The sequence below is a fragment of the Dermacentor variabilis genome, chromosome 2 (genome assembly GCF_050947875.1).
Source record: "Dermacentor variabilis isolate Ectoservices chromosome 2, ASM5094787v1, whole genome shotgun sequence".
Lineage (NCBI taxonomy): Eukaryota > Metazoa > Arthropoda > Arachnida > Ixodida > Ixodidae > Dermacentor > Dermacentor variabilis.
Window position 1 is genome coordinate 347,440 of NC_134569.1, and position 17,865 is coordinate 365,304.

Consider the following 17,865-nt stretch of genomic DNA (forward strand, 5'->3'; position numbering starts at 1 on the left):
ACTGCTCACTAGAAGACAGTGACTTGTTGATTATGCACTTAGTCAGCAGAATTATCATGGCTGGAATCGAGGTTGGATTTTTTTCCCGGCAGTTGACATTTTGACCATTCCGACGCTGACAATGGCTTGTTCATCAAAACTTGCCAGTTTAAGTTCTAGCGGCAATGTTATGGATTGGGTTGAAATGTTCACGGTCCACAAACGAGTACAAACATCAGTGGTGACAACGAGGGAGCAAGGGACTATCACATTTTTCTCGAGCGCATTTTTATAATCGGGCTTGGCTGAACTACAACAAGAACCAGTATGAGGGCAAGAAGTATTGACAGGTACAAACATTGCAGTCTGAGGGGGCAGACACACATCTTGTGACAAGGAAAGAACGTCGGCGGCATCACTGGTGTTATCTGCCATTGAAGTTCGTGCGTCGCGGCGAAGAGAAATTGCGCCACTTCCACAATCCAAAGTTGCCCCCCACTCACCCAAGAAATCAATTCCTAAAATAATGTCATGCGTTGTAGTAAATTCACTTCTAAATGTCTGGTCCCCCCCCCCCCCCCCATCATAACTGAGACAGAACAGACCCCAAGTGGGTGTAACATTCCCCGCCAACTCTACGAAAGTTAGCGTTCCGATCCTAAGAAAACATAACTTTTTGTCCAAGACGATTTTTGAAGGACAGGCTCATAACAGAAACTGCTGCCCCGGTATCAACTAAAGCAAAAGCACTCACATTGTCAACTAAAACATACACTTTGTTTTTAAACAATTTTCCACAAATGAATATATTGCTGCCTCACCCCCGTCGGTCACACCAGCTAGTTTCCCAGTGGCAACGAGCGATGACGAGGTGATGGAGAGCACCATTGTTGTGTTGGTGGTGGTGTGAGGCTGCGCTCGGAAACGGGGGAGTCACTGCGGTTTGCGCGTCCCTGCTGCAGCCGTTGGAAGGAACTGGGATACGGCCAGGGCTCGTCAGTGGGCACGCGGGGTGTATAGGAATTAAACAGTGGAGCACACTGCTGGCGGTGGTGGCAATACCTAGCAATGTGTCCAGGCACACCGCAGCTGTAGCAAATGCGGGCGTCGCGACTTGTCGTGGGTGACACCGGTGTCATGGGTGTCAGGTCTAGAAACGAACTCTCAGGCTGGTTGTAGGAGGGAAGAGCCCATGAAGCAAATCGTGGTGCATCTTGCCGGCGTCCCAGGCTTGTCGGTTACGGTGGAAAGTTGCTGCTCTCCGGACGTTCAGCATAGGTCCTGCGAGGCTCTCGGTAACTCTGGTGTGCCCATGTGGCCGGTGGCACATGAGAGCGATCATCAAATGCACACTAATGGTACACATGAGCGCTGTCAACAACTTTAAGGCATTCAAGCTCTTCTTTAACCACTTGCCAAATTACCGAGGAGATGTAGTCGTGGGTTGGGACGGACACAATTGCAATAGTAGTGACATCGTCAAAGCGTCCGAACTTTGGTCCAATCCTTTGCATTTTCGGTGCTTCAAACGTCCAGCAGTGTTTCTTCAGATTAGATGGAGTACTAAGATCTTCCTTCGTTATAAGAAAATTATAAACATTTTCAGCAATTTCTTTAAGCAGATGTCCTACTTTGCCTTCGTCTGTCATGGTGGCGCTGACAATTCCACATAATTTCAAAACAGCCTCTATGTACGTTGTACAAGTTTCGCCAGGTAATTGAGCTCGTCGGGATAGCGTCTGCTCAGCCTTCTTTTTCTTAGATCGGGTCCCTGAAGCACTTGGCGAATTCTTCTACAAAATTATTCCAGCTTGTCAGAACATTCTCGTGGTTTTCAAACCAGAGGAGCGCAGTTCCAGTGAGAAAAAGAACCACGTTATCGAGCTACTTCGTAGTGCTCCAGTGGTTGTGGCGACTCAGTCTGTTGTAGTGTTTAAGGGGGGACGCGGCTTTCGCATCGCGAAAAATGACCGAAAAACCGATTTTTCGAAAATCACATTTTCAGTTTTTATAACCCTTTCTCTACCTGATTGCAAAATATCTTCCCTGAAAACCGCTTAGAAGTGCTTTAAAAAAATTGTTGTATCAGCCACGGCGACGAGAAGTTTTGCGGAAATTGGAAAAAGACGGTGTTTTTCAAGCCACGACATCTCCGTAACGGCGCAACCGAACGCCGCCATCTTGGTCGCAACAGAAAGAGCATTTCTTCAGCTTCAAATCTGCCGCCTTCCCGGCCTCCTCCGAGAGAAAACAAATGCAGAAAAAGCAAAAGTTTCGAGGTCTCGCGGAGGTTCCTGATTGGCGGCGCGCACCACGTGACAGCAGCGTGCGGCCCCGTTGGTCTCCGGAGCGGTTGCCCCTAGCAACGGCGGGCGAAGTGCCGCGCGTCGTCTGCTCTTCCCGAGGCTACGTTCTCCATCGCCCGTATCACGAGCCTCTCCATAGTTTCGGTAGCGGCTCAGAAGCTCTGTGGCGTAGTTTCGCGTTGGATCTCGGCTGTGATCATGGATCGGCGACGGCACAAGAAGAAATACAAAACTTCGCATCAATTTGGCAGCCGTAAGCGCAAGTCTCCGATGCCCAAAAGTAAAGCGTCATCAAGAGCTTCCAGTGCTGATTCTGCTGATGTTCAGTGCGGCGCGGACATCGTGGACACACAGCAGCAGTTCCCTCAATGTATGGATGCTTCGGACCCACAACCAAGCACCTCGCGCGCCGACGTCTCGGACCCGCGACGACGCACCTCGGGCGCCGACGACTCGGACCCGCGACCAAGCACCTCGGGCGCCGACGACTCGGACCCGCGACCAAGCACCTCGGACGTGGATGAAACGCAGTCGAGATTCGGCAGTACAATTCAGGCTCACTTGGAACCGCACTACATATCGATAGAAGCTTCTCGTGGGTGAGCCGAGACAGTGCAAGCATCACTCAGTTCTGTTTCGGCGACCGAAAGAAAAATGAAGCTCACAGGTGAGAGAGGAAGTTGTGCCAATGTGGAGCTGGCGGATGAGTTTTTGGTTGTGCAGGTCACAGCATTGAATGCTTTGTACAAGAATGCCTTGTGCCAAGAATGCTCTCAGCCGGGACTGACTGTTCATTTGGGAACAAGGCATGGATTGGCTGCACGAATGCTACTGACCTGCAATGCCTGCGGCGTTGTTGCAAGTGAATGGTCATCGCCGCGAGTAGAGGGTGGTAAGGCTTTTGACGTGAATATGCGTGCAATGCAAGCAATTAAAACCACCGGCAGAGGGGCAACTGCACTGACTGACTTTTGGTCAGTAATGAACGTTTCACACAGAGGCTTGCACCATAAGACATTCCAAAGACACCTGAAATCAAAATTCAGGCCTGCTGGTGGGATGGCTGCAGCAAGTCTCTTTTCTGATGCTGTGGCAGCCGTGCGGAAAGTTTACAGCGAAATGGACCTGGCATTCACAAAAAATGTGACGGTAGTCTACGACGGCACATGGATGACACGTGGTCATGCATCCCATATTGGTGTGGGCACAATAATTGAATTTTACACTGGTCTGGTGCTTGACTGCGTTGTGCTCTCGAACAGATGCCATGGATGCACGCTTGGGCCGAAAGAAAACGATGAAGGCTGCAGTGAATGGAAAGAGAATCACGTGTGCCAAAAGAACACCGATGCAAACTCAAGCCGTATGGAGGTCGAGGCAGCGTTGATCTTGTTCAGAAGGTCACTGGAAAGGAATGACCTCCGCTACACATGTGTTGTTTGTGATGGGGATAGCCGTACCTTCCAGGCCCTTTGTGAAGACAAGGCTTGTGGCTTCATTACATTCAACAAAGAGGACTGTATCAATCACGTTAAAAAGAGGATCGGTACAGCCCTGCGAACACTTGTCTCAAAAAGCAGAAGTAAACCAATTGGAGGGAAGGGTGGCCTGACCCAAGACCTAATCAAAAAGCTCACCAATTATTATGGCATGGCCATACGTAACAATAGTGAAGTAGATGATATGCAAAGGGCCATAATGGCAACCTTTTATCATATCACTTCAACAGATAAAGACCCTCATCATGAGCTCTGCCCTCCAGGACCCCTGAGCTGGTGCAGACACCAGGCTGCAGAAGCTGAAGGTAAAGCTCCGCCAGAACACAAGTACAAATTGGCAACACATGTTTCAGCTGCGTTGCTGCCTGTGTATCAACGCCTCTCGGATCCTCAGCTACTCAGCCGTTGCCAAGGCAAGAAGACTCAGAATGCAGCCGAGAGTCTCCACGCTGTCATTTGGTCAATTCTACCAAAAGAGCAAAATGCTTCATTGATCGCAGTGGAGACAGCTGTCAATGAGGCAGTCTGCAAGTACAATGCTGGAACGCTTCGTGCATACAGACAGTTTTGTGCCTCACTTGGCTTGAAGCCAGGAAAGCATTCCCTTCAAAGAGCTGCAGAAAAGGATGCCCTACGAAAAAAAAAAAGGCATCGAAAAAACATCAGATGAAAGGCCACATGCCCAAGAAGCCCCGCTGTGCTAAGGACACCAAGGACTACAATCCTGGTGCATTTTAGGAGAGTGGAGGCAAGGCAAAACTTTGAAGGCCTTTTTCTCAAAACTGTGTTTTTGCCTTTCTGCTCAGTTTGCGGAGCTGATTTCTTTGTTACCGTTTGGCCTATTCTGACTCTGTTTTTTTTTGTCTTGTTCCTTGTGCTACAGTGCAGGTCGTGACATTCTTGCTTTCGGGCCTTGACGTTTTATAAATTTATGATGTGGCTATTTGTTCACCTTGAAAGTGTGCTTGATACGAAGGTAACATAAAAAATGACACTCCAAAAAAATTTGTGTTGAAAAAAACAAAAGCAAGAATGTCACGACCTTCAGCGTGCATTTAGCTATGCAATCAGTACTTAACAAGCCTTCTATCACGTTTTTTATGTTCCCCAGGCTCTTCACAAAGTTCGAGGTTGAAACATTCTGCTCAATCAAATTTAATAAAATGTTCTTAAGGTATCACTCTGAAACTTTTATGGAAGCATCAGGGAGACATTCTAAACATTTGTGCCAATTTTAATCAAAATCTATGAAGAAATAAGGAAGTTGATTTTCAAAGCCACATCCCCCCTTAAGCCAGTTGTCGACATCTTCGTTCACCTTCCCCGAAAAGGTGTGTGGCTCTCGCAGTGGTGTCCAGTAGCCAGCCTGACCCACGTGACTGCCGTTTGGATCACCGCACATGGGGTCATCATTGCCTTCTCCTGAATCAGCCATGTCCGCTGTTTGTGGTCGTAAACCGGCCAAGCGTCTACTGCGTCGGACAGTTGGTAGAGATGGGTCGTTCAGTATCGTCCCAGATTTGCCTTGCACGTCCACCAAAGATGTTACGAAAGATGTTTATTTACAGGGTGAACCAAGATCCAAGAGGAAGCCACAGGCCAGGCCCAGCTGGCGCAGAGTATCCCGATATCATGTGCGCGCAATCTACTTCTTCTTTCTGTGCCTCAGTTGCGCAGCGCTGTGACATTTTCCCTTGAGGCAGACGAAGCTTTACATTACATTACGCTTTATGTAATGCCTCCGGGCCTTTAAGGCTTCAATAATTGAAATGAAAAATCGCATTCGTTACTGTACAAGGGGCATTAGAAAGTAAGTTTTGTCATTTATTTCCATAAACAAACTTTATTGCCAAAAGAAGAATACACCATGGCATCATGAACTGAAATCCAGGAAAGCAGATTTTTGGACTAGTTGGTTTGTTGCATTATTTGAGGTCATAGTGCTGGATTTACACGGACAAGAAAGACTGTCTTTCTTGTCCATGTGAATCCAGTGCTACGATTTCAATTAATGGCACGAACCAACTAGCCCAAAAACCTTTAGCACACGTCCTGTCATCTTTCTTGTCCGTATGAATCCGGCGCGTTGACCTCAATGAATGCATCATGAATTATACACCTTGCACTATTTTTCCACATAGTCGCTACTGATATTGAGACATTTGTCATAGCGTGCGATCAGTTTGAAGAAACCACTCTGGTAAAACTCGATGCCCTGCAATGCAAGAAATTATTGCACAGCCTACTCCACCTCAGCATTGTTTTGGAAGCATCGTCCCGAGAGTGCGGCTTTCAATGCAGGGAACAGCTGCCCATTCATACAGGACAACAGCATGCAGTTCCATTGGTTACCACGATGTCAGCACACGTCTGTCTGCCATCGTAATTTGTACTCTAATAACCTCGGGCATGCTGGTCTGCTGCTACTCTCTCTTTTTGGGTACTCTGCGCATGCGTCGTTCTTCCTCTGCTGACGCTCCTTCCACTGCTGAACCAGCAACGGCCATGGATTCCTTATGGCGATTGTTTGTTTCAGCTGGTGTACCATCTTCTCTTTAAAAAAATATGACAAAACTTACTTTTGGAATGTCCCTCGCACATTTGTATTTATTGCATACTTGCATTACACTTGGATTGACAACAGTGAATCCCTCTAGTGATTTTCTTGGCTTTATTATCTGTTAGCTTAAGAAGGTTTTTACTAAAATAGAGTGGCTCAGTTACCCCTAATCTTCTTGTCCATGACTACATATTTAAATTTGTGGATGCACTCTGCCAAACTTGAAAAGTACAGCTCGTTACTTTGCATAGCAGATGGCAAATGGAAAAAGAATTACAAAAGGGTTGTAAAAGGAGCTCTTAACCATGACCTGATGGCAAACAATCACGTGCACCCACAAAGGTGCACAATAGGCACAAAAAAAGCTATAAAAATTTAAAAAGCATATTAAGCAGCAAGTTATTGTCAAGCGTTACAGAGAAGGATATAATTAGCCAAAGCTTGCATTGTGTCAGTTACATTCTAATTGCTTCCAGAAATGCTATGTCTGCACAAATGAAACTACAGGCTAGTTACCACATCAAGCAACACGTGGCCTTAGTTTTCAGTGAAAAAAAAAACCATCGTGACTCAATGTCAGTATGCTGAATTGTTTTATTAAAGCAAACTTTCTTTGCCATGTCCACCATGGCTTCTCGTTGGTCAGTAATCTGACCACTTATTTTGTGGACATATATGCATATATATATGCGAAGACAATGTACAATAACTGCAAAAAAAAGGGAGATAACGAGAACATAAGCAAGAAAAGCAATGTCACGTATGTCTAACAGGGATGCTATTCAAAAGGATGCTTTTCCTGCTTGTCACTAAAGCAACCATGCAGGCTCTACAGTGTGCTGTTAAATGTCACATAGCATTAATGATTCATGTTCTTGTGCTCGGTAGCTGAAGCATCTGCCAGACACGTCAATTGAATGTTTATACTCTGAATGAAATTTGATAAATCCCACCAATTATAAGGCCTGTCATGCCTTTTGCCATGGCGGGGGGGCGCTTCTCACCTTTTTCTGAGATTAGACTTGAGCCTAAATTTCTGCCAAACTAGGCACAGAGAGTACACAATGCAGTGAATGACTCTGAAAATGTCTAGCAGTTTTGAAGAAAACATCCTCCACTCCCTGCAGCCATCCAATTTCAATTTAAGCAGACTTGTGAGGATTCACAAGACAGCTCACAGATAGTGCAGATTAAAGGAGGCTCCATGCAAAATTTTACATGTGAAATCGCAAAAAGCTAATGAAAATTGACACAACATTTTTTTAATGGTGTGATTATCACTCCTAAAAAATGCCACTTGACCAAGAATGCCTGGTTCCTCAGCATAACCTCCTAGATTAAGTGACACCTGCAGCCATAATGTTTCTCACTATAACACCTAGAGGGAAATCTGGCGCCACTGTCTATGGGAGTTTCCTAAGGGGCGCTGTGCCATCATGGGAATGACGGCATATGTGTCCGCTAGGCTTGTGTTAGCTGATGTTGTAAGAGGCTTCGTCTAAAATGTGGATATGGCTACACAAATAATGAATTCTTAAAGTAAAATCTTTATAAAATGTTTCCATTCACGCATATTCCGTCTTTACTCACCTACAATGCATGACCAAGTGAAGAAAAGCAAGGACAGATGACAAACTGTTTGAAAGCGAGCGTGAATCTTGTTGTCTGTCCTCCAACATTAGAGGCCCGCTCATACTTTTTATGTATCGCATAATTGTACATGCAATAACAAGTTCTCATATTTAAACAAAACATGTTTTTGCGCAATAGCAAAGCTAAAACAGCTTTTTATATGCTATTTTAGTAGAAAATGAATCATTGTGACAGATGGAACGATGCTTGCCAGGCGCATCTTCAAGGTGTCCTGGCACCCAGAGAACGATGCCAATCCGAAGTCACAATATACCGGCATTCCCATGCATACCATAGCGCAGCAGCGCCAGATTTCCCTCTAGGTAATGTAGTGAGAAACTCTATGCCTGCAGCTACCTGTGCCTTGCTGAAGCATCTTGGAGGTAATGTGCTGGGACTTAAAGGAGCCCTGAACCACCTTGGTGGTTCAGAGACTTGGTGAAATAACATAGTCCATGGGCAGCATACATTGCTGTGAATATCTCAGCCAAGTTTTGCTGTCGTACGGGGTGCTTGGAGCTTGCAAGCGGATCGTTAAGTCACCTTTCTCTGAAATGCTCTCTTTTCGACAGAAGGCCCTCCTGTCTTCACTCTCTCATAGACAAACTATTTCGTCACCCGCCACACTATTTTGTTATGCCCTTAGATGGCTGCTATTGGCTGATAGCTGACATCAAGCTGCGGGGTGCCGTCACGAGTCTACTGGCTAAGCGCACTGCGGCTCACTGAGGACAACCACGTTTGGCTTATGTTTAGCTTGTCGTAGACACCAAAGGCAGAAGCTGCGCCATCTACGTTAATATCCAAAATGAAATTTGAACTGCGCATCACTATGACATATAGAAGGCAGAGCGCTGCGGGCACGCCCCACTGTGCTGTAGCCTTCGCAGTGCAAAGCATTGAAGAAGGAACAGAAGCACAGTGGAGGGCGTGTTTGTTTGCCAGTAACTCCGCTTCTGCTGAATGCATTGAAGTACTTTTTGCAGCAAAGTATTTCTGAAGTAGCTTATTTTCACTTCAAATGCCTTTCTCCACTTCGATAAAAAGTGGTTCAGGACCCCTTTAAGTCATATCTGCTAACAGCAGGTGCATGCGTCATCTGCTTAGGTGCTATTTAAAGGCTGCTAATAAGAAAATAATAAGAAATGGAAGAGAAATTAGTCCAGAGGAATTCGAAATCCCAAAGGTAACGCCGGAAGAAGTAAAGAAAGCCTTGGGAGATATGCAAAGGGGGAAGGCAGCTGGGGAGGATCAGGTAACAACAGATTTGTTGAAGGATGGTGGACAGATTGTTCTAGAGAAACTGGCCACCCTGTATACGCATGTGTAATGCCTTCGGGCCTTCAAGGTGATAATAAATGAAATGAAATGAAATGAAATGAAATGAAATGCCTCATGACCTCGAGCGTACCGGAATCTTGGAAGAACGCTAACATAATCCTAATCCATAAGAAAGGGGACGCCAAAGACTTGAAAAATTATAGACCAATCAGCTTACTGTCCGTTGCCTACAAACTATTTACTAAGGTAATCGCAAATAGAATCAGGAACACCTTAGACTTCTGTCAAGCAAAGGACTAGGCAGGATTCTGTAAAGGCTACTCAACAATAGATCATATTCACACTATCAATCAGGTGATAGAGAAATGTGCGGAATATAACCAACCCTTATATATAGCTTTCATTGATTACGAGAAAGCGTTTGATTCTGTCGAAACCTCAGCAGTCATAGAGGCATTACGGAATCAGGGTGTAGACGAGCCGTATGTAAAAATACTGAAAGATATCTATAGCGGCTCCACAGCCACCGTAGTCCTCCATAAAGCAAGCAACAAAATCCCAATAAAGAAAGGCGTCAGGCAGGGAGATACGATATCTCCTATGCTATTCACAGCGTGTTTACAGGAGGTATTCAGAGACCGGGATTGGGAAGAATTGGGGATAAAAGTTAATGGAGAATACCTTAGTAACTTGCGATTCACTGATGATATTGCCTTGCTTAGTAACTCAGGGGACCAATTGCAATGCATGCTCACTGACCTGGAGAGGCAAAGCAGAAGAGTGGGTCTAAAAATTAATCTGCAGAAAACTAAAGTAATGCTTAACAGTCTTGGAAGAGAACAGCAATTTACAATAGGCAGCGAGGCACTGGAAGTCGTAAGGGAATACATCTACTTAGTGCAGGTAGTGTCGGCGGATCCGGATCATGAGACGGAAATAATCAGAAGAATAAGAATGGGCTGGCGTGAGTTTGGCAGGCATTCTCAGATCATGAACAGCAGGTTGCCATTATCCCCCAAGAGAAAAGTATATAATAGCTGTGTCTTACCAGTACTCACCTACGGGGCAGAAACCTGGAGGCTTACGAAAAGGGTTCTACTCAAATTGAGGACGACGCAATGAGCTATGGATTGAAGAATGATAGGTGTAACGTTAAGGGATAAGAAAAGAGCAGATTGGGTGAGGGAACAAACGCGAGTTAATGACATCTTAGTTGAAATCAAGAAAAAGAAATGGGCATGGGCAGGACATGTAATGAGGAGGGAAGATAACCGATGGTCATTAAGGGTTACGGACTGGATCCCAAGGGAAGGGAAGCGTAGCAGGGGGCGGCAGAAAGTTAGGTGGGCGGATGAGATTAAGAAGTTTGCAGGCATGGCATGGCCACAATTAGTACATGACCGGGGTTGTTGGAGAAGTATGGGAGAGGCCTTTGCCCTGCAGTGGGCGTAACCAGGCTGCTGCTGCTCATGATGAATAAGAAAATAATACAGTTACAAGCCCTGCAACTTTACCAGGATTGCTCCAACTGTACATATTGCTCATTTATAACCAATTTCGGCAAAATTATATTTGATTTAGATGGCCTTAGTTCCACTTTCATGGGACCAACAAGATTGACCGAATTATCCAGTGGGTGAAACTAAAGATGACACAGAAAAAATGCCCAATACACCTTTGCTCGTTGGCAGTATGCCCGATTCTAGAACACAACCAAATCTAACAAGCACCCAGTCCTTATGAGCTCAAAGTAAAACTAACATGTAAGTGACATTAGAACCACTAAATGATGTAGAAAGTTCACACACCCATTAAAAAGAAAGGAGGAGGAACATGCCTCTGATTCTGGCAATAGATGATAGCAGTAAAGTTTACCTTCACAGAATATAAATTTATTTACACTTAATGTCCATCGTTGTCACTCTAAGGCAGCGTTTTATCACTATCTATAGACCACAGCATGTTGTCCTTGATACAGTTTATGGCACGCTTAATATTTGACATTTATTGAACAACTCTGCAACAACCACAACTGAGATGGTGGCCCACACCTAGGCTAACCACTTCACTAGTTGGTTAATTCGGGTTTAATGGCGCAAAAGCGACTAAGGCCATGCTGCGCCAGCCACAAGATATTAAGAAATCAGATGTTAAAGCAGCGTTACTTTAGAGCCTGTGCAAAAAACCGGTTTCTTCTAGAAAGCTCAACAAGTCCGTGAATAATAATATTTGGGGTTTTACGTGCCAAAACCACTTTCTGATTATGCGGATTAGCAGTTCATCTCCGAGTATTGAGACGGGGTGTAAAGGTATGTGTAAGTTATAGAGATTCTGTAAAAGCTTTCGTCTCTGTGTTTCAGTATGTGGACATGTTATAATAATGTGCATTACTGTGAGTGGTTCATGGCACTTCTCGCAAGTTGGCGGGTTTTCGTTTTGAAGAAGAAAATTGTGTGTCAGGTGTGTATGCCCAATTCGGAGTCTACATAGGATCACCTCATACAAGCGTTGCTGGTGACTGCACGACTTCCACTCGCTAAGCAGGGGTTTTATTATGTGTAACTTGTTATTTATGCAAGAGTCCCATTCTAGTTGCCACTTTGATGCCAGGGCCTTATGAATCGCTCGGATACTGCCTCTGTATGGAAGTGCTGTTTGTGTTATGCCTTTGTGCGCTGCCATGAATGCGCATCTATCTGCTGCTTCATTCCCTGGTATCCGAACACGGCTTGGGACCCAGCAAAATTGTGTGGTTCTCCCGTATTTATTATAACCCACCATGTTTAGGATATTGCCAAGCAGGGGTTCAGATGCTGAGTTAAGGTTTAGAGCTCTGAGTGTGCTCAACGAATTGGTACATATGGTAGCATTCATCTGCTAATAGGTGGTGATTTTTTGATACTGCTGTCCATATCGCATAAACTTCGGTGGTAAAGACTGAAGAAAAATTATTTATCTGAATGCTATATTCCCTATTTTTCGTTATGATCCCGACACTTATGTATTGTTGTGTTTTAGAGCCGTCAGTGTAAAATTCCGCGTAGTTTTTATACTTTTCTTGAATAGCTCGGAACTCTTGTATTATGTATTCTTGTGGAATTTCTTTTTTCTTTAGATGTGTTAGTGTCCAGTCACACAGCTGCGAAAGGTTGTACCATAGTGACAATCTTGGTGGCCTTTCAGCAACCTGCAGGGCCTCATGAGGAACATAAGTCTGACAGTATTCTTTGTGTCGTAAGATTAGTGGCCAAATCATGTTCGGTTTGTTTGTGTAGTGTCCCTGTGATTTGCATTGTGTTACGATGCTGTAGCATATATGTCGTAGTGATGACTGAATTCTCAGTACATAGGAAAATGTAAGTAGTGCTCTGCAGTGCTGTAAGGAAGGCTCATTGCAGTCAACATATAAAATTTGGACAGGCGATGTTCTGTAGGCACCGCTCACCAGTTGTAGGCCAAGATTATGAACTGGATCAAGTCGCTTGATGTATGACTGCCTAGCTGCACCATAAACTACACTACCATAGTCGAGGGTGCTACGTACAAGGGACCAGTATATACGTAGTAAACAAGTTCGGTCAGATCCCCAGTACTTGCACGATAACACCTTGAGGATATTTAATGCTTTATTTGCTCTAAGTTTAGTTGTGTTAATGTAGGCCAGGAAGTTCAGCTTCGTGTCAAATGTCACACCTAAAAACTTCTGGTCGTCTTTGACCGGCAACATTGTACCACCCAATGTGAGAACTGGATTGCAGTGTAACCCTAGTTTCTGGGAGAAGAGAACTGTAACAGTTTTGTCTGTTGAAAAATGAAATCCATTTTTGTCAGCCCATTGTGTAAGATTATTTATGGTTATTTGTAGTTGTCTTTTGCAAGTGGGCAGATTTGAGGCGCGGCAAGCCACTTGCAAATCGTCGACATACATTGAGTGCATAACACAGAATAGGATGATCTTATTAACAGAGTTCATTTTGACTATGAAGAGTGTCGTGCTCAGAATGCAACCCTGTGGAACGCCATTTTCCTGTGTAAACGTGCGAGAAAGTATTGTGCCGAGACGCACCTAAAATGTTCTATTTGCCATAAAATCAGATAGACACTTTAGCATTCTGTCACGCACACCAAAGTCAGCCAGGTCTCTTAAAATTTCATACCCCATGTGGTATCATATGCCTTTCCTAAATCGAAGAGAACTGCAAGACAGTGTTCTTTGTGTAGAAACGCGTTACGTATTTCATGTTCTAGTCGTACGAGGTGGTCAGTTGTCGAGCAGCCCTTTCTGTATCCGCACTGGTGCATGTCTATTAGGCTCCTTGATTCAAGGATGAATGTGAGCCTTATGTTTATGATACTCTCGTAGGATTTGGCTAGACAGCTTGTTAATGCAATGGGCCTGTAGCTGATTGGGGAGGTTGTGGGTTTACCTGATTTCAAAAAAAAGGCACTACTACTGCATTTTTCTAGTCTGTAGGCATTACTCCAGATTCCCATATCTCGTTGAAAAATTTAAGAAGTGTTTCTACTGATGCTTGAGATAGGTGTGCCAGCATTATGTAGTAGACACGGTCAAGACCTGTTGCCGTTTTTTTTATCGGCAGAGAGAACTCTGTTCAATTCTTGCATTGTGAGGATGTTATCATAAGGTTCATTTGAAGCCCCAGTAGTGGGCAGTCTCTGTTTCTTTGCCGACTCTTTATATTTTAAGAAGGCATTTGAGTAGTTTGCCGAGCTGGAGACCTTGTAAAAGTGTTCGCCTAATAAGTTGGCCTGGTCCTGTAGTGCTGTTTGTGTGCCTGGACATGTGAGTAGTGTTATTGTGTATGATGTGTCATCATCATCATCAGCAGCAGCAGCAGCCTGGTTACACCCACTGCAGGGCAAAGACCTCTCCCATACTTCTCCAACAACCCCGATCATGTACTAATTGTGGCCATGTCGTCCCTGCAAACTTCTTAATCTCATCTGCCCAACTTTCTGCCGCCCCCTGCTACACTTCCCTTCCCTTGGGATCCAGTCTGGATCCAGTCCTCAGAGCAACCGAAAACTGAACCACTTCGCAGCGTGCTGCAGAGCGAAGAGAAGCGTTCAAGAAGTTGAGTGCTCCGAAGAAAAGTCGGAAGATGATTTTGAAATATTAGACGTGCATATAGCCGGCGTCGCCAGCTCGAACGATTGGATCGTCCCGGTTAAAGTTGACACAGATACAGTGCACATGAAGGTCGACACGGGAGCCCAGGTGAATTTGTTGCCGTTATCTTTATACCGGAGACTCAAGCGAAAGCCACCGTTGCGCCCCAGCCCGACTGTTCTTTCAGGCTATGGAGGCAATGCTAATAATAATATTTGGGGTTTTACATGCCAAAACCACTTTCTGATTATGAGGCACGCCGTAGTGGAGGACTCCGGAAATTTTGACCACCTGGGGTTCTTTAACGTGCACCTAAATCTAAGCACACGGGTTTTTTCGCATTTCGCCCCCATCGAAATGCGGCCGCCGTGGCCGGGATTCGATCCCGCGACCTCGTGCTCAGCAGCCCAACACCATAGCCATGGAGGCAATGCTATACAGCATGTTGGTACAACAGTGCTGCCTCTTCAAGTGGGCGATAAATGCAAACAGCTGGTTTTCTATGTGGTGAAGAAGGGCAAACAGGCATTACTCGGCCTTCAGGCATGTGAGAAATTCAGCTTTATAGCACGAGTCCGGTCAGTGTCACAAGAGGAAGGAATGGACAAGCAGCAGATTATTGAAGAGTTTCTCGCTCTATTCCGTGGCCTAGGATGTACGAGGCGGAAGTACAGGATCAGCCTGAAAGACGATGCGTGACCTATAGCGCTACCATCGAGGAGGGTGCCACACGCACTGAAGGAGCCCCTGCGCCAGTAGTTGGACCGCATGGAGGCGGAGGGCATTATAACTCGGATGCAGGACCCTACTGATTGGGTAAGCCCGCTTGTCATCGTAACTAAGAAAAATGGGAGATTAAGAGTGTGCATGGACCCGCGGCGTGTGAATGAGGGTATCCGAAGGGAGCACTACGAGCTGCCCCGAAGAGAGGACATTGAGGCAGAGCTGGCCAGAGCCATGTATTTTAACAAACTGGACGCTAATAGAGGCTTCTACCAGATACCTCTAGATGACTATACGTCCTGCATTTGCACGTTTAGCACGCCGTTTGGCAGGTACCGGTTCCTGAGGCTTCCATTGGGGCTGAGTTCAGCGCCGGAGGTTTTTCAGAAAGCCATGAGTGATGCCCTGGACAACCTCTCGGGGGTGCGAGTCTACATAGATGACATCTTAGTATGGGGAGCAACCAGGGAGGAGCACGACGCCCGACTGAAGGCGGCGCTCAGAGCAATTGAGACTGCAGGCTTTACCCTTAACCCGGAGAAGTGTGTAGTGGCCGCTGACAAGATCAAGTTCCTAGGTGATGTCCTCTCTAAAGAAGGAATACGGCCCGATCCGGATCTGGTGCGATGCGTAGCCAGCATGCCCTCACCCACATGCAAACAGGAGGTGCAAAGACTCCTAGGCGCAGTCAACTATTTCGGAAAGTTTTTGCCTTGTCTGTCTGAAAAAACACACATGCTACGCTCCCTCGTGAGGAAGGACAGTGAATTCGAGTGGACAGAGGCGCATGACAAGGAATGGAAAAACTTGTGCGGCATGCTATCCTCTGCCCCCTTGTTGGCCATTTTCGACACTCAGAGGCCTACTAAAGTGTCAACCGATGCGTCCAACTTTGCCTTGGGTGCTGCTCTCCTCCAGCTACATGAGGGGGGTTGGAGACCGGTGGCGTATGCCTCGCGTGTTTTAACGCAAAGCGGAAACCCGGTATTCTCAAATTGAGAAGGAGGCACTAGGAATAACATTCGGCTGCGAACGCTTCAGAGAATTCATCGTGGGGTCTCATGTCACCGTAGAAACAGACCATCAGCCCCTTCTAGCTATTGCGAAAATGGGACTGAATGAAATGCCCCCTCGTGTTCAGCGTTTTTTCTTGCGTCTGATGCAGTTCGACTTCACCCTGCAGTTCGTGCCTGGAAAGCAGCTCCTACTGGCGGATGCGCTGTCGCGTCTGCGGATCCCACCAGACTCAACTCGGGCAGAGGAATATGAAGATGTAGCCATACATGCTGTGAACGTACTTTCAACCCTCGTCAGTGACGCCATGGTAAAGAGGCTGCAGGCAGCGACGGCTGAAGATGAAGACCTCAGGCGAGTGATGACCGCTCTCGAGAATCGTGAGGCCATTCAAGGGCAGTTATCGCCGGTGGCAGCAGAGTTGTCGGTTGTGAATGGTATCCTTATGAGAGGCGCTAAAGTAATAATACCTAAGAAGCTACGGAAAGAAATGCTGGACCGCGTGCACGAGGGGCACCTCGGGGTGAACAAGGCAAAGGCGAGAGCTAGAGCCCTAATGTATTGGCCGGCTATGCAAAAGGACATTGAGGAAAAAACGTCAAAATGTGAGACCTGCTGTCGCTACGCGTATCGGCAGCCATCAGAGCCAGTGCTAATGAAGCCTGTCCCTTTGTTGCCGTGGTCAAGAATAGGGTTGGACCTGTGTGAGCATGCGGGAGTGCACTACTTAGTGGGCTATGACGCTCACTCAAACTACCCAGAAGTAGAACAGCTGACTCAAACAACGAGCCACCAAGTCATCCAGAAACTGGAAATGTGGTTTGCCAGGCATGGGATACCTTTAGAAGTGTGCACGGATGGGGGACCGCAGTTCTCCCCGAGGGAGTTCCTAGAGTTTGCCAAGCTATGCGACTTTCGACACGTGGTTTCGAGTCCGAGGTTTCCAAGGGCAAATGGGCTAGCCGAGAAAGGAGTACAAGTGTTCAAAAGACTCCTGAAGAAAACAAAGCATGCTAATGAGCCTCTGTGGCTTGGACTTCTAAACTACAGGTCATCGCCACTAGAGGATGGAAGGAGCCCTGCGCAGCTGCTGATGGGAAGACAACTTCGAGGCCGTCTTCCAGACTTCTCCACCCCTCAGGCAACCGAGGTGAAGAAGCAGACACAAACGCACCGGCCAAGGCCGGAACTACCACCACTCAGGACAGGAGACACGGCCCGCCTTTTAGAAGATCAGGGTAGGACTAGCAGAGCCAAAGTAACGCGGCAGGTCACACCACGATCATATTTGATGGAAACCGAAGACGGGAGCCTACTGCGTCGAAATCGGCAGCACATCCTGCGGACGGCAGAGCCGTTCCACTCGCCTAGTGACACAGCGGGCAGCTCCCACCATCCTCAGAAAGCTAATGGCAGCGGCCAAGAAACAAGCCCTGCAGGCACCCCAGAACGTCCACCAGCCTCTGGCCTGCACGACGCAGCAACTCCCATGCGCCGCCCTGTGCGGGCAAGGAACCCGCGAGTGCGTCTAACTTACGATGAGAACTTCGAGCAAGAACCTGGACCCTCACGTGGGAGTGAGGGAGGTGTAACGTAGCCCAGCCTAGCGGGAGCGCATTGCCCAGCCGGCAACCCTGAGCTCCTAAGAGGCTGTTGCGCGTTCTCGAGTCATCGGCGTGCGTTACAATAAAGTTAGTCTTTGTTCAGCACTCGCCTTGGTGTGCGTGTCATTACTCACGC

The 17,865-nt window shown here is 46.6% G+C and overlaps 2 protein-coding genes across 5 annotated transcripts in view; one reads left to right on the top strand and one right to left on the bottom strand.

Annotated features, from left to right (window-relative positions):
• The window catches only part of Rubicon (run domain Beclin-1-interacting and cysteine-rich domain-containing protein rubicon), a 415,700-nt gene that overhangs the window by 78,874 nt on the left and 318,961 nt on the right, over positions 1-17,865 (bottom strand). The window lies entirely within an intron of this gene.
• On the top strand, positions 2,352-3,780 carry LOC142571282 (uncharacterized). Its single transcript, XM_075679517.1, has one exon. It carries the CDS (start codon positions 2,484-2,486, stop codon positions 2,886-2,888), a length of 405 nt encoding a protein of 134 aa, XP_075535632.1. The 5' UTR covers positions 2,352-2,483; the 3' UTR covers positions 2,889-3,780.

Coding starts and splice junctions, on each gene's coding strand:
- LOC142571282 (XM_075679517.1), top strand. CDS start 2,484: ATGGATCGGCGACGGCACAAGAAGAAATACAAAACTTCGCATCAATTT.